Source organism: Globicephala melas, chromosome 12, assembly GCF_963455315.2.
Source record: "Globicephala melas chromosome 12, mGloMel1.2, whole genome shotgun sequence".
In the NCBI taxonomy this organism is placed as follows: Eukaryota; Metazoa; Chordata; class Mammalia; order Artiodactyla; family Delphinidae; genus Globicephala; species Globicephala melas.
Window position 1 is genome coordinate 55,941,749 of NC_083325.1, and position 23,402 is coordinate 55,965,150.

Sequence of the window (23,402 nt, forward strand, 5' to 3'; positions counted from 1 at the left end):
AATTTTTCAAGAAAAAAAAGAAGAGTACAATGCAATATTCAGAATAAGAGCTAGTTTCTGAATCTGTAAAGAGTTAATATGAGGTAATTTTATACAAGGGATTTTCAAAGACAACACCATGCAAACCAATGCCTGAAATAACCTTCAAATTTTTAAAGTAGCCACTGCATATGAGAACCTAAAATAATATACATTCACATCAGGATTAAGTAACTTACCTTTATTGAAACTGTTCTAAAGACTAGTTAAAATTTAAATACAAGAAACTCCTGTAGAGCAAGGGGCAAATAAGATTCATGGACCTTGAAGTCTCATGGCATTTACCTTTGATAATAGCTGGGTGTGTGCTTGGAAAAGAAATGTCTATTTTAAAAAAGGCTTACAGGACATGGAAGCAACCTAAGTGTCCATCGACAGATGAATGGATAAAGATGTGGCACCTATATACAATGGAATATTACTCAGCCATAAAAAGAAACGAAATTGAGTTATTTGTAGTGAGGTGGATGAACCTAGAGAGTCATACAGAGTGAAGTAAGGTCAGAGAGAGAAAAACAAATACCGTATGCTAACACATATATATGAAATGTAAAAAAAACCAAAAAAAGTTCTGAAGAATCTAGGGGCAGGACAGGAATAAAGATGCAGACGTAGAGAATGGACTTGAGGACACGGGGAGGCAGAAGGGTAAGCTGGGACGAAGTGAGAGAGTGGCATGGACATATATACACTACCAAATGTAAAATAGCTAGCTAGTGGGAAGCAGCTGCATAGCACAGGGAGATCAGCTCGGTGCTTTGTGACCACCTAGAGGGGTGGGATAGGGAGGGTGGGAGGGACATGCAAGAGGGAGGAGCTAAGGGGATATATGTATATGTATAACTGATTCACTTTGTTATAAAGCAGAAACTAACACAACACTGTAAAGCAAGTATACTCCAATAAAGATGTATGTATGTATGTATGAATAAATAAATAAATAAATAAATTTTTAAAAAAGAGATAAAAAAGGCTTATCTAGACCTGAGAAAAATCAGGGTTATTCAGGTAGTTGTATTTATTACCACTTTTAAAATTATCCTCCCAGCTTGAAAACTTCAATATAGCTACAAATTTGACAGGAGAATTTTGATAGACTATTCAAGTTACAGATATTGGTCAGGGCTCACAAAATATTTTTTAAATGTCATAATATCATTTGATTTTCTAAACAAAAGTCACTACTTGCTCCCCATGAAATAGCCTGCAAAACAAATGCATCAAATATACATTAAATAGGAAGCTTGTTGTTAGATTATCAGAGTGAAATACAATTCAAAGGAAAAAATTACCAAAAGCAAAACTTTTGCAAAAGTAAAATATTAATACATAAGTAAAAAATTATAGTTTACTAAAAAAAAAAATTATAGTTTACTAAACATTTTGCAACTCTATATTCCTTAAATCTAAAAAAAGATTTCCTCTCATCAAAACATCTTTCTCTGTTAATCATCTTAGGCTGTTACCACTTCAAAAGATTTCTCTCAGGGACTTCCCTGGTGGCGCCGTGGTTAAGAATCCACCTGCCAATGCAGGGGACATGGGTTCGAGCCTTGGTCCAGGAAGATCCCACAGGCTGCAGAGCAGCTAAGCCCGTGCACCACAACTACTGAGCCTGCGCTCTAGAGCCTGCGAGCCACAACTACTGAGCCCCGCGCCTAGAGTCCGTGCTCCGCAACAAGAGAAGCCACCACAATGAGAAGATCCTGCACCACAACGAAGAGTAGCCCCCGCTCACCACAACTAGAGAAAGCCCGCTTGCAGCAAAGAAGACTCAATGCAGCCAAAAATAAATAAATAAATTTATTTTTTAAAAAAATAAGATTTCTCTGTGAGCATGTGGTATTTCCATATTATCCTGTCAAATCTCTAATTTGATTACCATATTATCCTGTCAAATCTCTAATTTGATTACCAGGAGCTATTACCAAGGTTTTCTGCTTTTCTAATGTATTTTATTCATGCATATTACTGAAGCAGAAAAATTAACATTATTACTTCAATGCATATGTAAAGTCAACAATTACATGACAAGCTCTTACAAAGGACAGAATTACGAGCAGGGAAATTGCTCTGTTGCTGTTACCGCATCTACAGCTGCCATAGAAGAACCTCTTATGACCTGTGAATACATGCTCATACATGCAAGAGTGCTTAAGCAACAAACGGGATTTCCAAAAATAGTTTCATTTACTTCTCTTGCCTCAATAACTGCTGACAAAGCAGTATTTCTAACATTTAATACTTAATCACCTAGAAAAAATATTTTTTTAAGTTCTCTAAAGTCAGGTTTGTTTTTTTTTAAATGGAGAGGAGCAGATGCTGTATATGTTATTCTAATAGATATCACTTGAATTTTATAGGATAACAGACACTGAAAATTCATTAAAAGAATATAGCATAGGGCTTCCTTGGTGGCGCAGTGGTTGAGAGTCCGCCTGCCGATGCAGGGGACACAGGTTTGTGCCCCGGGTCCGGGAAGATCCCACATGCCACGGAGCGGCTGGGCCCATGAGTCATGGCCACTGAGCCTGCGCGTCCGGAGCCTGTGCTCCACAACGGGAGAGGCCACAACAGTGAGAGGCCTGCGTACCGCAAAAAAAAAACCCAAAAAACAAACAAAAAAAACCAATATAGCATAAAGTTGCCTCCATACTGTCTGAAATGACAAAAGAATTTAATAACTAAACCATTATTTTCATATTTATATCAGGAGATAAGGAAACACTGATTATACTGTTTTAGAGGCACAACATGATTACAAAACCAATAGAAGGATAGATATCCCAACCAATCTAAAATATAAGTTATTTTTGGAAATGCAGATTTTATGCAAAGAGGAAAGGATAATAGGTAATTTTAGTACTTAATTTTTCTTTAATGTAGTATATTGTACCTTTTCCCCCATTAAAAATGAAAATGTGACACTTAAATTTTCATGTACATATATTAACAGCTAACAAAGTAAGAGGTTCAGTCAGAATTATTTTATGAAGTAAATATGAATATGTAATTAACACATGTACCACCACGCCAAGAGTTGTTGATAAAAGTAGTTTAAAAAGAGATTTAAAGTGTTGGCTTCCTTTATGCTGAACAAATCTTGGCTCACAGGAAAAAGCATGATAAATTTTAAGCTAACAGCAAACTAAAGGAACTATTATCAACTTCTGAATATAGATAACCCAATTGTTTTACCCTGAACCTCAAGCAATGAACCTAATTGTAACTTTGTACGGGGACAGATGATTACTAGACTTATTGTGATCATTTCATAATGTATGCAAATGTCAAATAACTATTTAGTACACCTGAAACTAACATAATGTTGTATGTCAACTGTATTTCGATTTTTAACATATGCAAAAACAAACTATTTGCCAGTGTGGCGGGGGGAAGATGCTCAACATTCTCAGCCATTAGGAAAACGCAAACTCAAAACCACAGTGAGATACACGTCACAGAAAACCACAAGGATGCCTACAATGAAAAACACAGACAATAACTAGTGTTGACGTGGATGTGGAGAAACTGGAACCCTAATACTTTGCTGGTGAGGATATAAAACTGTGCAGTCACTTCTGAAATCAGTTTGGCCGTTCCTCAAAATGTTAAACAGAATTGCCCTCTGACCCGGCAATTCCACTCCTAAGCGTGATACCAGAAAAGAAAACATACATCCACACAAAAACCTGTGCACGGATGTTCACAGCAGCATTATTCATAACAGCCAAGAAGTGGAAACAACCCAAATTTCCATCAGCTGATGAATGGGTAAACAAAACGTGTAGTTCTGGTCCAAGTCCAAAGGCCTGAGAACCAGGAGTGCTGATGCTGTAAATCCCAGTCCGAGGGCAGGAGACCGAGGTCGCAGCTTACTCAGTCACACAGAGAGAGAAGTCTCCCTTCCTCTACCTTTTTGCTCTTTTCAGATCTTCAACAGATTAAAAGAGGTTTCCCCCACACGGGGGGTGGGGGGTGGGTGTGCGCGGGGGGGGGGGGGGGGGGGGAGGCAATCTGCTTTACTCAGTCTACTGATTCTAATAATCTCTTCCGGAAACATCCTCACGGACACACCCAGAATGCTTAACCAGATATCTGGGCCTCACATAGCCCCAGTCAAGTTGACACATGAAATTAACCATCACAATATCTCAATAAAGTTATTATTAAAAATATATATAATATATATATATTATTCTTCAAAACTGTCAAGGTCATGAAAAACAAGGAAAGACTGGGATACACACCAGAGGAAACTATGGAAACATGATACCTAAATGAAATGTCAGAGTAAATCGTGAAACAAAAAAAGGACATCAGAAAAAGAATGGTACTATCTGAATAAAGTCTGGAGCTTAGTCAATAGTAATACATCTATGTCAATTTCTTGGCTTTGATAAAGATGTAATGATTCTATAAATCATCAACATTAGGGGAAACTGAGTGAAGAGTACACGGGAACTCTCTATACCATCCTTGCAGCTTTGTTTGTAACTCTAAAAGTATCCCAAAATAAAATGCTTATTTTTTTAAGACGCCCCCCAAAACAGGGGCATTTGTGTCATTGGTCTTATGATTCTTATATTAGCCACAAACTGAATTCTGAGCATTTTTTCGTGTAAAGAACCATGCCTAGTTCTGTGACTGGAAATTCAGCAAACAGTTTTATACAGCATTTAATCCACGGAATACAATGAACAAATTTTTAAAAACTTAATGAAGTTCAAAGATCCAAAATGCTTTCATAAGATTACATTTCTCAACAGCAGCAATGTAAGATAGGTCAAATGAAAAGATTCAAAATTCTGAGGGAAATTATTTCCAAACCAGAAATATATGCCTAAACAAACATCAGTCAAGTGTGACAAACATTTTCAGATAAGCAAGAACTAAAATTTTTTACATTTTAGAAGACTAATCAAAAGGAAAAGGCAAAACAATTATTAACTCCAAGGAAAACATGAGATTGTACAACAATGAATTATGTGAGGAATATTTATGCCTTCATAAAATACAGATTATTAAGTTAAATAAAATTGTGATATACTGGAAATACAAAGGAAAGGGAATGGAGAAGAGAAAGTGAAGAGAGATTTCTAAAATTTTTAGAAATGAACAGTAGCAGTATCAGATTAGTATAAATGCCAAGGTCAATGTCAGAGAAGTTGCGTGAGTAGGTAAGACAGGAATGAAATGCCAAGAAGAGAAGTTTGAGCTTAATGTGATAGCTCAATGGATTTTGTGAAGAAGCATGACAAGCAGTGCTTTGGAAAGCCCCTTCCGTCTGTGGCACGTGGAAGAAAGCAAAGCAACAAGTTATTAACCCATGATCCTGGAGATCTGGTAACAAACATGAAAGAAACTATCAAAGAGGAATTCAAGGGGGAAAAAAATCCTCTCTTGGTGCCACCTTTCCCTTTTATAACTAGGAGAAAGTAGAATGTTCAAAAGAAGGTGCTAGGATTAGGAAGCTCCTCTTCTCCAAGACAGGATGACAAACAAATTGTTTTGATTACTAGGAAAATCTCACAAGCATTTCTTTCCACAACCATGTGGAACACCAGTACTCGGGACAATATGTAGGCTATCCTGTGATACAGCCCAATGCATTTCTTTCTTTTTTTTTTAGTCTTTAAATTTATTTATTTATTTATGTCTGTGTTGGATTTTCATTTCTGTGCGAGGGCCTTCTCTAGTTGTGGCAAGCGGGGGCCACTCTTCATCGCGGTGCGCGGGCCTCTCACTATCGCGGCCTCTCTTGTTGCGAAGCACAGGCTCCAGACGCCCAGGCTCAGTAGTTGTGGCTCACGGGGCCCAGTTGCTCCGCGGCATGTGGGATCCTCCCAGACCAGGGCTCGAACACGTGTCCGCTGCACTGACAGATTCTCAACCACTGCGCCACCAGGGAAGCCCCAGCCCAATGCATTTCTGCATTATGACTTTAGTTGGAGAAGAAAACACTTCAACCCACAGGGTTGATCATTTCAAAGGAAAGATTATATAGTATAAACACAACATTCAAGAAAAGGTGTGCTAAACATGTAGACTTTAAAATGTTAAATTGTGATATGATTTTTCCCATTTCTATGTTCTTCCTCTAGTCCTCCTCTTCCTTAGCAATCCTAAGAGCCTAAGCGTACTAAGAAAATAACTATCTTTATGTTACATTCATCTCTTAAGCAGCACTACTTATAGTCTCAATAGCACTCTTCTGGCTAACTTAAATTTTGTTTACAGATACCAAGAAAATTGCAAAAATCTAACATCTTAAAATAAAAATACTGACACAATGAAATGTACAGGAAGAAAACTGCCTTTGTTTGAATTTTGTTTTAAAGATTCCGAGTAAGTTTCTTTAACGTTAGTAGCCAAACTGGAGAGAGACTGCTAATCCACAGTGGAGTTCTATTTTATTACTTGTATACTTAAAACTTAGCATTACTACTTATTTATCAATAAACATAAATCTGTAAAAATTGGTTTTCTCTGAAGATTTTTAAAAGGCCTCAACACAGACTTCCCTGGTGGTCTAGTGGGTAAGACTCCGTGCTCCCAATGCAGGGCCCGTCCCCCCCCCCGCCCCCCCACCCCGTTTGATCCCCAGTCTGGGAACTAGATCCTGCAAGCATGCCACAACTAAGAAGCCTTCAGGAAGTGAGGGGGGAAGGGAGGGGGGAGGGAGGGAGGAAAGAAGGGAGGGAGGAATAAATATTTTTTTTAACCTTTAAGCTTTAAAAATAAATAAATAAAATAGAATAAAATGATCTACCAAATATCCTCACCATTGAGGCATCCCTGAAATTTCAGGATACAATGGATAAGAGAATTCTAAGATTTAAAAGCTGGAAAAAAACAGGTAATATGCAGAGTATGGAGAATCTATGTGATATAAAACTACTTTCAATGACAATAGATGTTTGAGGACAATGGGGTTAGTCATCTTCAACCCAAAATTAAATTCCAAGCCAAACTATGTATCACATGTGTAGTAATAAATTATCTATGAATTTCATTCCAGAATAGCATAGGAAGTATTAAAAAATATGTAAAAGAGAGGCTGAGTCTGATAAAGTTGATAGCCTCTGCTGTAAGTTGTTATACACTAAAACATAAAACTAAAATTAAGAGTCATAACCAAAAAACACAGAAGCCTTCCAACTAGTATATGAAGAACAGTATAATTAGAATATCACCACTCTATAACTGTGATTAATGGAACTCCAGGCAATAAGCATCAAATAAATGCCAGTAACATCCAGAAATGAGAGATTATGTACCTCCTAATGTACAACACCGCCTATGAAGAAGTTTTTGTCTCTTGTACTTCACTCTTCCCCAAGGCAGGGCAGGAGGAATGAAGGAAACCACGTCCTCTATTACCAATTCACGAGAAATATGAGGGAGAGGGGAACGTGGTTGAACACAGGGGGATACAATCAGCAAAATCCAAACGGTGAGAAACAAAATCCTCAATTCATCAACAAAAAAATAGCGGGGGGGGGGGGGGGGAGGAGGGGAGAGAGAGATAGGGAGAGACAAAGGGAAGCCTTCATTTATTTTCCCCTAGGGCCCCAACTGATTTGGCACCATATACTGAAAAGACCACCCTTTCTCCACAACACTGCAAAGGCACCTTCATCAAATATCAAGTTGTACTATATATGCGGGTCTGTTCTGGCTTTTCTATTCTGTTCCACTGGTTTATTTCACAATCCACTTACCTGTACTACCCTACATTAATTACTGTAGCTATACAAGTGTCTTAATATCGAATGATATAAACCTCTAACATTTTTGTTCTTCAAGACTGACTTTATCAATGGTTCTCAAACTTTTTGGTCTCAAAATCTCTATTTTTTTTTTTATTATTTTTTTATTTATTTAGGCTGCATTGGGTCTTTGCTGCTGGGCGCGGGCTTTCTCTAGCTGCAGTGAGCAGGGGCTACCCTTCATTGTGGTGCGCGGGCCTCCCATTGCAGTGGCCTCCCTTGTTGCACAGTGCAGGCTCTAGGGTGCTCGGGCTTCACTAGTGGTGGCATGCGGGCTCAGCGGCTGTGGCTCACGGGCTCCAGAGTGCAGGCTCAGCAGCTGTGGAGCACAGGCTTAGCTGCTCCACGGCACGTGGAATCCTCCCGGACCAGGGCTCAAACCCGTGTCCCCTGCACTGCCAGGTGGACTCGTAGCCACTGCACCACCAGGGAAGCCCCCTCAAGATCTCTTTTAAGTTCCTAAAAATTATTGAGAACCTCAATGAACTTTTGCCTTTGTGGGTTACATCTATCAATATTTACCATGATAGAAATTAAAACTAAAAATTTAACATTAATTAATTTAAAATAAAAATAAACATATTAGCAAATATTTGTTATTAATAATTACTATATTCCCCCCCCCAAAATTAATGAGAACAGTGGCGTTATTTTACATTTTTACAAATCTCTTCAATGTCTGGCTTAACAGACAACTAGGTTTTCACATAAGTAACTAGTTTACTTCATTTTCAAAGAACATCCATCAAATACTCATGTCTCAATAACCACAGTTCGGGCTTCCCTGGTGGCGCAGTGGTTGAGAGTCCGCCTGCCGATGCAGGGGACGCAGGTTCGTGCCCCGGTCCGGGAAGATCCCACATGCCGCGGAGCGGCTGGGCCCGTGAGCCGCAGTCGCTGAGCCTGCACGTCCGGAACCTGTGCTTCGCAATGGGAGAGGCCACAACAGTGAGAGGCCCGTGTACCGCAAAAAAATTAATTAATTAATTAAAAAAAAATAACCACAGTTCATCTCTCAGTGGTTATTTCAGGCAAAAATGGTGTTCCATGAAAAAGGTAGCTAGTTTAGCTCATATTTCAAACAAGCCCATGAGTTTTTTCTCAAAATGATCATCACACTTTCATATGCAGCAGAAACGATTTATGCATGCTTCCCTTTTCAGCACATGGAACATTAAAAAGATGTGTAATCTCTTTTTTCTTCCAGTTTTATTGAGGTATAATTGACATACAGCACCATGTAAGTTTAAGGGGTACAGCATAATGATTTGACTTACATACGTCGGAAAATGAAGATGTATAATCTCTTGAAATAAGGGAGAGGTGATGGTTGCACAACGTTGTCAGTATACTGAATTTTTTATACTGAATGCCACTGAATTGTACCCTGTATACTGTACAGTGGTTAACATGTGTGAATTTTTCCTCAATTTTTAAAAAAAGGCATTTGAGACTTATTAAAATTAATAAATGGTACTGTTTTGCCAAGAACATTCTTAAGTGGAACTTGTCTTTTTTTTTTCTTTTCTTAATTGCAAATGCATACAGTACAGTGACGAATATAGCACAGTTTGGTGACACTGACGTGATTCCTGCTGACTTGGTGCCAGCAGTTTACCCACCACTGCTTTTGCACATGATTTTGCTTTTGCAAAATCAACATGGAGAAAAGGCAAATAACATCTTACTGTTGTTATGAGAATAGTTTTGATCTCAAAAAGGCCCTCTTGAATGGGTCTACAGGGACATCCAGAAGTACAAGAACCATGATTTGAAATGTTCTTGGTCCTTTTGATTCCCAGAGATTTTGGACTCAGCTTCTCAATTTATACACACATACACATACACAGACACACACACACATACACACACAACCCTGCTAAGCTTTTCTTTGGAATTACATTGAATCTTTGGATCAATTTGGGAAAAACAGACTTACTGTCATTTATTTACTTAATCTTTAATTCCTTTAGCAATACTCTAATTTCTGTGTGGAGTTTTTACACATCTTTCCCTTTTTTTAGACATCTTTTTTTTTTTTAATTTATTTTTATCTTATTTTTGGCTGCGTTGGGGCTTCGTTGCAGCATGCAAGCTTCTCACTGAGGTGGCTTCTCTTGTTGCGGAGCACGGGCTCTAGGCATGTGGGCTTCAGTCGTTGTGGGATGCAGGCTCAGTAGTTGTGGCACACAGGCTTAGTTGCTCCACGGCATATGAGATCTTCCCGGACCAGGGCTCGAACCCGTGTCCCCTGAGTTGGCAGGCGGATTCTTAACCACTGTGCCACCAGTGAAGCCCTGGACGTCTTTCTTTAGATTTATTCCTAGGTGTTTGATATTGTTTGATGATACTGTAAACAGTTATCTTTTTAAACTTAATTTTCTAACTGACCTCTCTTCACACCATATGCATAAAACAGACCTAAATATAAAAGGTGGGATAGTAAAACTTCAAGAAAACATAGAAGAATATCTTCATGACCTTAATTAAGAAATCTCTGCCCATTATAAGATCGTGACACTTGGATTGGTTTTTGAATAAGCACTCTTTCTGAGTAACAAAATATTAATTTTTTGGTTTTTTGTTTGTTTTTCGCAGCTTACGGGATCTTAAGTCCTGTCCCATCCCCCTCCCCCCGTCCCCCCCCCACCGTCCCCCTACAGTGAAAGCATCGAGTCCTAACCACTGGACTGCCAGGGAGTTCCCCAAAGTATTCTTACTCTAGATTCATTCTGCTCCTTCATATATATCAAACCTATCAGGCATGTCTATTAATGTCTCAAGAATGGAATTTTTCCAGCCTTTATTTAACTGTCCTCCTCCCCTCCTCCTGCTGTTCCATCATTCATTTTCCTACCAAATTTCTCACATATTTAAAAACAAACCAACCAACCTAGAAAGAGCAAAGATGACAATAGCAGTACTGAAGAATAAGCACTGCTTAACGACAGGAAGCTGCACACAAGGAATGTAGCTCCTCTGCCATTGAGTAAACTCCAACAATGTGCAGCCCAAATCCAAAGAATACACATAAGATTAGGAATGAAAATGCACTGAAGATACACCAAAATGTCAGTGCTGCTTGGTGGAGGGATTACAGGGGTGTGTGTGTCTTTTTTGTGTGTTTTTCCCATTTCAACAATAAATTATAATTCTTCCATTATCATAAAATAAACAATAAAAGTTTACTTTTAAATTTTAATATGCAGTGATGGTGAGGAAACAGCAAAATGGGCATATTCATAATATACTGTGGTGGGAATATAAACCGACAGAATAATTCTTGAAGGAAACAGCATTTTGCAACAAAAACATTTGGAAAATGTACCCCTAAATTAGAAACAGGTCTGCTATCAAACAGTAACAGTAGCTAATGTTTCTATTGTACTTTACTACTACTGGGGAAGGGAGAATAAAGATGAGTTTAGTTTTTAGTAGATTCCCATCTATTCTGTCTTCATCAAAAACAGCCAGGTTGCCACGCAAGGCAGAGGATTAAAATGGATGCAAAACGGCATTTCCCCTCTCTAATGTCCAAGTGTACAAACTTTTTTTTTTCTCTAACATCTCTATTGGAGTATAATTGCTCCACAATGGTGTGCTAGTTTCTGCTTTACAACAAAATGAATCAGTTATATATATACATATGTTCCCATATCTCTTCCCTCTTGGGTCTCCCTCCCTCCCACCCTCCCTATCCCACCCCTCCAGGTGGTCACAAAGCACCGAGCTGATCTCCCTGTGCTATGCACTGAACTCCCTGTGCTATGCCGCTGCTTCCCACTAGCTATCTACCTTACGTTTGGTAGTGTATATATGTCCATGCCTCTCTCTCGCTTTGTCACAGCTTACCCTTCTGCCTCCCCATATCCTCAAGTCCATTCTCTAGTAGGTCTGTGTCTTTATTCCTGTCTTACCCCTAGGCTCTTCATGACATTTTTTTTTCTTAAATTCCATATATATGTGTTAGCATACGGTATTTGTCTCTCTCTTTCTGACTTACTTCACTCTGTATGACAGACTCTAGGTCTATCCACCTCATTACAAATAGTTTAATTTCGTTTCTTTTTATGGCTGAGTAATATTCCACTGTATGTATGTGCCACATCTTCTTTATCCATTCATCCGATGATGGGCACTTAGGTTGTTTCCATCTCTGGGCTATTGTAAATAGAGCTGCAATGAACATTCTGTTACATGATTCTTTTTGAATTATGGTTTTCTCAGGGTATATGCCCAGTAGTGGGATTGCTGGGTCATATGGTAGTTCTATTTGTAGTTTTTTAAGGAACCTCCATACTGTTCTCCACAGTGGCTGTACCAATTCACATTCCCACCAGCAGTGCAAGAGGGTTCCCTTTTCTCCACACCCTTTCCAGCATTTATTGTTTCTAGATTTTTTGATGATGGCCATTCTGACTGGTGTGAGATGATATCTCATTGTAGTTTTGATTTGCATTTCTCTAATGATTAGTGATGTTGAGCATTTTTTCATGTGTTTGTTGGCAGTCCGTATATTTTCTTTAGAGAAATGTCTATTTAGATCTTCTGCCCATTTTTGGATTGGGTTGTTTGTTTTTTTGTTATTAAGCTGCATGAGCTGCTTATAAATTTTGGAGATTAATCCTTTGTCAGTTGCTTCATTTGCAAATATTTTCTCCCATTCTGAGGGTTGTCTTTTGGTCTTGTTTATGGTTTCCTTTGCTGTGCAAAAGCTTTGCAGTTTCATTAGGTCCCATTTGTTTATTTTTGTTTTTATTTCCATTCCTCTAGGAGGTGGGTCAAAAAGGATCTTCCTGTGATTTATGTCATAGAGTGTCCTGCCTATGTTTTCCTCTAAGACAAACTTTTAAATAATAATTTTTCCATTATATATCTAATGTGCTTTCATTTCAGAGAAAAGTAGAAATATAGAAAAGAATAAACATGAAAGTTGCTTGCATTTTCTGATAGTAGTGCAATCCTGAAATCTATCAAATACCAAGTTCCTACTTACATTTGTGATGCTGACTCCTATCTATGAATGAAAATGACCTCATTTATTTGCAAAAAAATCTTTAACTAAAAAAATAAAACAAAACAATTCTGCAATAAACATATCAGTATATATATTTCTACACACTTGCATGAGAACCTCTGTTAGATAAAATCAAAAAAGTGGAATTGCCAGGTCAAAGGATATTCACACATTAAAGTTTGATTTCTCTGATTATATTAACATTCGAATATAGAAGAGTTACCTATTTCCCCACCCTCATCAACACTGAGTGTTAAGACAAGAACTTCAGTATTCCATCCCCCAAATACCTCTTGTTGGCTAGAAACTTTTCCGTTTCTCCCTTTCTCATGGTTGCTATATATGCTTTATAAATTCATTTCGTTTGGTGACAAAAAATATGTACACAAAACAGATTTCCTATCCTCTGCTTAGCCCTCCATGTGAAAGTTTGATGTTGACTCTGCTTAGCCCTCCATGTGAAAGCTTGATATATCATAATATTGTATATTTGCCCCCACGTGATCTGAATTCAAGATCTGAATCTGCCATTTAAAAGCCGTGAGACTGACAACTTAACCTTTTTGCTTCAGTTTCCTCATCCGTAAAATGAGGATAATAAGAGGACCTACATTACAAAGTCATTGGGAAGATCAAATAAAATACATGTAAAGCAACTGAAATAACACCTATCACAAAGGTTCAATAAATGTTAGAATTTTTAAAAGCCAAGTTCAATAAACATGGGCTCTATATAACTGAACACAGTATTCTACACACACAAACACACACACACACACACACACACACACACACACACAAAGTGACAGGTCTAGCACCTGGCATAACAATAAATTTTATAGTGCTTTATAGCCCACGCAGCATATAATCTATTATTAATGACCTAAGGCACTGTGCAAGAAGCATGCTGTCTCTCCCCTTCACCCCAAAAAGTGTTCCAAAGGAATTCTCATGTTCAAATCCTACCTATCCTAACAAGATAGATACAAACAAATCCTCAACAAGAGCTGAATCACTAACTCTACACAGAAAAGTCCTGGTCCTATTCATTCTCTTCCAATGAAATCAGAAGGAAGGAAGAGTTGCCTCCCTGCCACTTTGGGAAGCTTGTAGCACCCAGTTAGTATTATAGCTCACAAACTACAAAGGACCTCAGGAATGCCTCAGTCAGGTTTTCTCCTCTGTTCCATACAGCACCAAGGAAATTCTGGGCACTTAATAATGCCCCTAAGAATAAAAAGCCAGTATTCATCAAATTACCCCTCTTTGCTGCCAAAGAACAATGGGACTTCAGTAATTTTCTCCTGTTAAAGCACAGATAAATAGGGCATGACTTCAACGTTAGCAAAATGTCAAGATCACTCCAATGTGCACTTGTTCTACATCAGCATGAGGGCTGGTTAGCACAGCTTTGTGCTTTGGCTGGAGACTGCCCCTAAATCCATTCAGCTGTTTGAAAATGAGAGCCATAAATGAGAAAATATGCCTCCACACTACTCCCTCTCAGCTTGGAGAACAAAAAAATTAAAAAAAACAAATGCTTCAAATGTCTATATCTCTTCCTCATAATTCAAAATAATTGCCACCAGGTAAACTCCTTAAGTTTACAAGCTGGGGAACCTTGTCTTATTTATCAAGCAGTAAGCAAGCTCCCTAATTGAGAATATACTCAGGAAATGTGTGCAACATGACTGAATGATTGTATATTCTATGTAATTTCTATGTTCAACAAAGGGGTGTCTTGATAATTACATTTCAATATACTCTCTCAGTCCTTATGAAACATGAAAAATACTTCACTAGTTTTTCCATTCCAAGCAATCTGTTAAAGGAAACCAACATTACTTATAAACAGATTCCAAGCTATCAGGAGGGTAAATTAAAAATATACTTGCGTGTTTTGGATACATTTTTAAAACCATTTGTCAGATTCCTGTTCTGGCAAGAGTCTTATGACTGGCCACATAACTTCTTGAGCTTAAAATGAATCTTTATATTCTAGCTTCTTCCAATTAAATGATAAATGCATATGGCTCTTCAGCATTTATTAGTTACCTATATCTTTAAAACAATTTTCTTATTTCTTGAAATACCCCTATTTTTAGGTTAAATACTATTCCCACATTATCTGGCCTGATTATCTTTTCTAACACAGGATGTAAGTCACACAGAACATACTAACTCTAGCCAATCTAAACACAGTGTCCCCATTTTTACATACTTTCTTGAATTTGATTATTTTCTAGTTATCAACATACAACAGAATTTTTCTGTAACAACAGAAATCTAATATTCTGTTGTAGTTGCTGTATCATAATACATTTAACCAATTCCCTACTAATGGACATTTACTTTCAATTTTATACTACTAAAGGCAATTCTGAAACAAAGATAAACACAGTGTCCCCAAAAAAACCTAAATAAAGCAATGATATGATGTTAACTACTGAGGAAGATCAAGTTATCTCTGAAAAGATTTGGAGAAAAGTGATTCTGGTATCTTTGTGATACACTTCCTGCCTTAGAAGATCTCTGTGTCCATTTCTGAAAAGAGAAGTATAAGAATACACAAAGGTCCAGGGAGTTGCAGCATGTGTGCTTGTGTTACAAAGACCAAACTGGAGCTTCAGGAAGTCTCCAAACATGTCTGAGCCCAAAAAAGACAGACTTAGATACAATACCGACATTCACGGCTAAAGAAGAGGGGCCAATTTTTTTTTAAATAAACAGTTAATACATTTTATTTCCATATATAAACAGTTTTTAAGACAATAATAACTAGTGAGGAGTTGAATAAAAGAAGTAAAGGTTGTGAACAACAGTTGAAGGAATTCCTTTAACGTTAGGGGATAAAAACACTGCATCCTGGACACAGGCTGTTCCCTGCACACACCCATGCTTACCTGTTCCCTTTACCTGAAACATGCCCCCCAATCTCTCGAAGGCTGAGTAGATGCCAACTCCTTCTGAAGTTTTTGAGTTCAGAAAGAGCTCAATTGTATCTATGCTTAAATCTTACCACTACCGGATCAAAAAGACCACCACCATTCTCCCAAAACTACAAACCAGGGACTGGATTTCACTTTTACATCCCATCATTACACAGATCAGATACAAGTGAGTGAGTAATAAAGAATATAAAGTTTTCATCCCAGAGGACCTCAAAAATAAATAAATAAATCAAAAGTCTTGTATCCTACAAGGTCAAGAGACAAGTGCCGGGAACCAGATCTAGAACCAGGTTCTAGTTCTTGGACTCCAAATGACTATATTATTTTCTGGGAATCGGGAGAAGACCAGCATTTCCCAAAATGGTATCTGCTGGACACTGTTCTGCAAGATGCTAATACATACTTAAATAAACTGGAAAAGTCTGGACTAAAACAAAGCTAACACGGTTACTTTACTACAGAACATATGCAGGGCTTTAAAATGCTAATATACACTATAAATTTCCAAGATAAGATTACATAATGAAGCCTTTAGTGAACTAATTTGAGCAAGATTGTTGGGGAGAGTTTGAAAAATGCTTCAAAAAGGTTGTTTTAGTTTGTTTGTTTGTTTTTCCCAATTGTCACAATATTACTGAGTACTTCACATCAACTTCTAGAAAGTTCTTACCTGATATGTGTTGCAGGCAGAGATTCGTATTGGCGAGACAAAAAGAGCTCCCTATGTTTCAACTGATGTTTCTGTTTATCCGTCAAGTCAGCCTCAATTGTTGTTTCAGATTCTTCCTCAATTTCTTCTACACAAATAAAATTCAAAAAATGCATTATTACAAAGTACAGTACCTATTTGGTTATTAAGATAAGACTTAATCAGCCCTTCTTTCATTCAATATTTTTTTCAAACGAACTGATTTTAAATTTACACATTTAACTTGTCATTTGAATTACAACCATAAAATTAAGCTACCCAGGCCTCAAAAGAAGAACTCCAATTTTAAGATGGCAGATGGAACATATGCATCTATCTCCTCTTCTCCCATGAAACTACACCAAAATATCAATGAAAATGTATTAACATTTCAATTACAATAAAAAATGAAGCAACAGGGCTTCCCTGGTGGCACAGTGGTTGAAAGTCCACCTGCCGATGCAGGGGACACGGGTTTGTGCCCGGGTCTGGGAGGATCCCACATGCCGTGGAGCGGCTGGGCCCGTGAGCCATGTCTGCTGAGTCTGCGCGTCCGGAGGCTGTGCTCCGCAATGGGAGAGGCCACAACAGTGAGAGGCCCGTGTACCGCCAAAAAAAAAAAAAGCAACAATGGAAGAAAGATTTTCAAAAACAACAACAAAAGATGGAAAATAGATTAAAATAAAAAGGAAAAGTACACACTTAGTCAAGAGAAGGAAGTGAAAATCTATGTGCGTACAGAGAGGGATGCCACGGAGAAGGTGGGCACAGGGCGAGTACTGACTTATCCCTTGAAGCTACCAAGTATTATGAGAAAGAAAGTAGGGTGAGAGCAAAAAAGCAGGAGACACGGGTTGAAAGTCTATCTATAACACAATAACTTAATCCCAGAATACTCCAGTTAAAAAGAGTACAATCAGAAACAAATAGTATAACACATTTCAAATTTGATAACACAAATAAAAAACTAATAGAAGGATTAGAGGATAATGTTAATGAAATCTCCTAGAAATTAAAACAAAGAGATAACTGAAAACCAAAAGATTAAAATAGTAAAGAAGAATGCATGAGGTCCAACATCCCACTAACAAAAGTTCCATAAAGAAACAACAGAGAAAACAGATTCTTTTACCTCTTTGTTTGTTTGTTTTGGGGGCAGGGGGCGATGAGGGAAGACCTATCAAAGAGACGATTCAAGAAAATTTCCCCTTACTAAGTGTCCAGTGAGACTGAGTGTCCCGATTGAATTCGTGTCATACTTAACTTTTTTTTTTAAGTGACAGCATGAGAAGATTGCAACCATTTACAGGAAAGAAGTGTAGGCACAAGCAAAGAAACCAGAATCCGAGTGGAATCACAGATGAACAGCAACATTCTGTGCTAAGACAGCACAGCAATGCCATCCAAGAGGAAAAATGACATTCAACCTAGAATTGCATAGTCAACTATCAAGTCTTAAAAGAGAATAAGGACAAACTTTTTGCATTCATTCAACCAAGATTTACAGTTCACCCTTGAACAATGTGAGTTTGAACTGCACGGGTACACTTATATGTGATTTTTTTCAATAAATACAGTACATTGGAAAATTTTTTAGAGGTTTGCAACAATTTGAAAAACTTCACAAATGCGGACTTCCCTGCCAGTCCAGTAGTTAAGACTCTGTGCTTCCAATGGAGGGGGCGCAAGTTCGAACTCTGGTTAGGGAACTGAGATCCCACATGCTACACGGCACCCCCCCCCAAAAAAAAAAAAGAAAGGAAAAGAATTCACAGATGAACCACGTAGCTTAGAAATATCAAAAAAATTAAGAAAAAGGTATGTTGGGACTTCCCTGGTGGCACAGTGGTTAAGAATCCGCCTGCCAATGCAGGGGACATGGGTTCAATCTCTGGTCTGGGAAGACCCCACATGCTGCGGAGCAACTAAGCCTGTGCACCACAACTACTGAGCCTGTGCTCTAGAGCCCGCGAGCCACAACTACTGAAGCCCACACGCCTAGAACCCATGCTCCGCAACAAGAGAAGCCTCCACAATGAGAAGCCCACACACCGCAAGGAAGAGTAGTCCCTGCTTGCCACAACTAGAGAAAGCCCACGCGCAGCAACGAAGACCCAACGCAGCCAAAAATAAATAAATAAAATAAATTTATTTAAAAAGGGATTTTTCACTTAAATGTTTATTAAAAAAAAAGGTATGTCATGAATTCATAAAACATGTGGATAGTAGTCTATCCTTATATAGGCATAAGGTTAATGATATTTAATAAAAACTACTGTGTTAATTTTCTTACTGTTTTATAATTTTCCTTTCAAAGAATTACATTACCATTCATTATATTAAATTGCCTCTCTCTCTAGTAACTGGAAAAACTGCTTATCAGCATATTATCACAGGTAGGTGGGGTTTTTTAAAAAATTGTATCAATGTTTCCAATAGTGTACTACGAATATAACTGTAATACTCTATGCCATAAAACTTTTTAAATGATTCATTCATTATCGTATAGGCTAGGCTACTGTGAAGCAATCATATCAATTACACTAGGCTACCATAAAGAATCATATTGCTGGGCTTCCTTGGTGGCGCAGTGGTTAAGAATCCGCCTGCCAATGGAGGGGACACGGGTTCGAGCCCTGGTCTGGGAAGATCCCACATGCTGTGGAGCAACTAAGCCTGTGCGCCACAACTACTGAGCCTGCGCTCTAGAGCCTGAGAGCCACAACTACCGAGCCCACGTGCCACAACTACTGAAGCCTGCGCGCCAGAGCCCATGCTCCGCAACAAGAGAAGCCACTCCAATGAGAAGCCCGCGCACCACAACAGAGATAGCCCCCACTCGCCAAAACTAGAGAATGCCCGCGTGCAACAACAAAGACCCAACAGAGCCAAAAATAAATAAATAAATTTATTTACTTATTTAAAAAAAAAAAGAATCATACTGCTGATTCTTCATTATCAATGAAGATCACTATAGCACGGATCACTATACCTGTAAATAAATATGAAATTCTTTTCACATTTTTTTTTTCCTTTTTAATGTCTAGTGTTAGTAACACACATAACATCTACAGTGTTTTGTATTGTATAAGACAATACTGATGTAGGTACTGACAGACGATTCATCTTATAATTAGATTTATGGTATCAATAAATACAGCATAGTACTGTAAGTATATTTTCTCTTCCTTGTGATTTTCCTAACATTTTCTTTTCTCTGGCTTACTTTAAGAATACAGTATATATTCTGTATGACATACAAAATATGTGTTAATCAACTGTTTATGTTACGTATAAGGCTTCCAGTCAACAGTAGGCTATCAGTTAAGTTTTGGGGGGAGTCAAAAGTTTTATGAAGATTTTCAACTGTGCAGGGGGTTGGTGTCCCTAACTCCTGCATTACTCAAGGGTCAACTGTATTAGGCACCAAAATCAGGCACTAATCAAGGTGCTGGAGGCAATCAGTGAGCAAAAAAGTTGCTACTATGAAGAAATTATTCAAAGTGTTTGCCTCTGGGAAACAGAGCTGGAAGAAAAGGATGGAAAGGGAAGACAAAGTTTTGCCTGAGATTTTTTTTTTAATGCTGTATTTAATATTCTTTTTAAAGAAAAAAATTACTAGATGTCATTTACAGATACAATTCCAAATAATTTTAGATATAAAGTTTTTAAAAATATAATACCTGTAGAGGCTCACAGATCCTCTGCAGCCTTACCTGGACCGGACCAGAAGAGACTGTGTAGCTATGGGAATAGCAGGAGTACTGAGAACTCAGAGTCAGGGAGGGGGTGACTGGATTCTCACACAAGAAGTAAAGCCCAAGGTTAGGCCTCAGAGCCTTCATTTCTGGACAGTGACAAAACAGACACACACACGCACACAGCAACACATTTCTGTTCCTCAAAATTGTCTCTTATAAATTTCTTACGTACGGACCCAGGACCACAAGAGATTTTATCATATGTGACCCCCTAGTTGTAGTTCTTCTGAGTTGTATGAGGGCAATTAATAGGCTAAGTATCAAATCTTTTCTACCTTCAAACTTTTAAAACTCTGAATTGAAAATGGACCTGTAAAAATTAGAAACTGATTTAGAAAAACATGCATCTAGCTCCAAAACAGAATAATGTGATTTAAAATTCTTTGATTGTTCTTTATAATGAACTACTCAAAGAGAAATGAAGCAATAAAAGAGCCATTTACTTGCAAGTCTAATAACATCTCACCAGTGGAAATCAATGAAGTTACTGCTGCATTGGCACTATTAGCACCAGCAAATATCACATACAAAATTATACTCTTTACCTAATTAGGATTTGATAAATTGTTGTTCCATAAAACACAGCTAACTGAATTCTAACGTGTACCCTGTAGAGCTAAAACAGCAACAAGCTCTAAAAATAATGGTAACAACAGCAAATCTTATTTTCTTGTACAATCTCTTGATACTGGGTGAAAAGGAATAAAATCTCTCAAGTTCAATCTAACCAAACACAGAAATCACCACAACAGCATCTGAAACTCATTTTTTCAAATTTACAAGTTAATTTCATTTACATATTTGTATAAATTTCTACGGGCTTCTGAACAAGAAATGATTCCCATGCCATTAACATCCTAAAAACATTAAACAACCGCAATGGCAAGAATTGGCATTTAGACAATGAAAAATTTAAAAGAATAGAACCATCATCAAAAATAACGGGGCTTCCCTGGTGGCACAGTGGTTAAGAATCTGCCTGCCAATGCAGGGGACATAGGTTCAAGCCCTGGTCGGGGAAGATCCTACATGCCGCAGAGCAGCTAAGCCCGTGCGCCACAACTACTGAGCCTGCGCTCTAGAGCCCGCACACCACAACTACTGAGCCAGCGTGCCACAACTACTGAAGCCCACACACCTAGAGCCTGTGCTCCGCAACAAGAGAAGCCACCACAATGAGTAGCCCCCTCACCACAACTAGAGACAGCCCACGTGCAGCAACGAAGTCCCAACACCACCAAAAATAAAAATAAAAATAATTTTTTTAATAAAATAAAATTAAAAGGGCTTCCCTGGTGGCGCAGTGGTTGAGAATCTGCCTGCTAATGCAGAGGACACGGGTTCGAGCCCTGTTCTGGGAAGATCCCACATGCTGCGGAGCAACTAGGCCTGTGAGCCACAACTACTGAGCCTGCGCATCTGGAGCCTGTGCTCCGCAACAAGAGAGGCCACGATAGTGAAGAGGCCCACGCACCGCGATGAAGAGTTGCTTGCCGCAACTAGAGAAAGCCCTCGCACAGAAACGAAGACCCAACACAGCCAAAAATAAATATATAAATAATTAAATAAATAAAAGATTATTATTAATTAAAGAAAGAAATAAATAAAATTTTAAAAAAAGAAATTAAAGAAGACTTAAGTAAATGGGAAAACTATGTTCACAGATTAGAAGATTTAACATTGTTAAGATGGCAGTACTGCCTAAGTTGATCAACAGATTCAATGCAACCCCTACCAAAATTCCAACTGTCTTTTTCACAAAAATTAGCAAACTATCCCAAAATTCATATGGACATGTAAGCAACCCAGAATAGCCAAAATAATTTGAAAAAGAACAAATTTAAGAGTACTCACACTTCCAGATTTCAAAGCATTCTTCAAAGCTACAACACTTAAGACGGTGGTACTGGCATAAGGATAGGCATAGATTAATTAGAATATAACTGGGAGTCCAGAAATAAGCCCATACATTTATGTTAAATGATTCTGGATAAGGATGCCAAGACAATTCACTGGGGGAATGAATAGTCTTTTCTACAAATGGTGCTGAGAACAACTGGACATCCACATACAATGAATAAAGCTGGGCCCTCACACCACATACAAAAATTAATTCAAAATGGATCAAAGACCTAAATGTAAGACCTAAAACTTTTATAAAACACTTAGAATAAAACACAAGTGTAAATCTTCATGACCTTAGACTAGGCAATAGTTTCTTCACTATGGCACCCTAAATAAATCACAAGCAACCAAAGAAAAAACAGGTAAATTAGAATTAGTATTAAAATTTTTGTGCTTAAAAAGTACTCTCAAGAAAGCAAAGAGACAACCCATAGAATGGGAGAAAATGTTTGCAAATCATGTAACTCATAAGGTTCTAGTATCCAGAATATATAAAGAACTCTTATAACAATAAAAAGACAACCCAGGGCTTCCCTGGTGGCGCAGTGGTTAAGAATTCGCCTGCCAATGCAGGGGACATGGGTTCGAGCCCTGGTCTGGGAAGATCGCACATGCCGTGGAACAACTAAGTCCATGCACCACAACTACTGAGCCTGCACTCTAGAGCCCGTGAGCCACAACTACTGAGCCCACGTGCTGCAACTACTGAAGCCTGCGCACCTAGAGCCTGTGCTCCGCAACAAGAGAAGCCACCACAGTGAGAAGCCCGTGCACCACAAGGAAAAGTAGCCCCTGCTCGCCAAAACTAGAGAAAGCCCGCACACAGCAACAAAGACCCAACGCAGCCAGAAACAAAATAAACTAAAATAAATAAATTTTTAAAAAACCATTCACAAAAAAAAAAGAAGACAACCCAAGACAACCCAATTAAATAATTGGCAAAGGATCTGAATACATTTCTCCAAAAGATATACAAAGAGCCAATTAGTACATGAAAAGATGTTCAACATCATTAGTTACTAGGGAAATGCAAATCAAAATTACCATGAGAGGACTTCCCTGGTGGTGCAGTGGTTTGAGCCCTGGTGAGGGAAGATCCCACATGCTGCAGAGTAACAAGTCCCGTGCACCACAGCCCGTGTGCCACAACTACTGAGCCTGTGCTCTAGAGCCCATGTGCCCCAACTACTGAAGCCCACGTGCCTAGAACCCATTCTCCGCAGGAAGAGAAGCCACCGCAATGAGAAGCCCACGCGCTGCAACGAAGAG

General features: G+C 38.4%; 1 protein-coding gene across 7 annotated transcripts in view; it reads right to left on the minus strand.

Annotated features, from left to right (window-relative positions):
• Positions 1-23,402, minus strand: part of MTA3 (metastasis associated 1 family member 3) — a 178,928-nt gene that overhangs the window by 104,640 nt on the left and 50,886 nt on the right. For all 7 annotated transcript variants that reach the window (XR_004039867.2, XM_060309941.1, XM_030857819.2 and 4 more), the window contains exon 4: positions 16,450-16,576. Coding sequence is in view for 6 of the 7 variants with exons in the window: in XM_060309941.1 (XP_060165924.1) it covers positions 16,450-16,576 (127 nt within the window). In the remaining variant the exon portion in view is untranslated. The remainder of the gene's footprint in view (positions 1-16,449; positions 16,577-23,402) is intronic.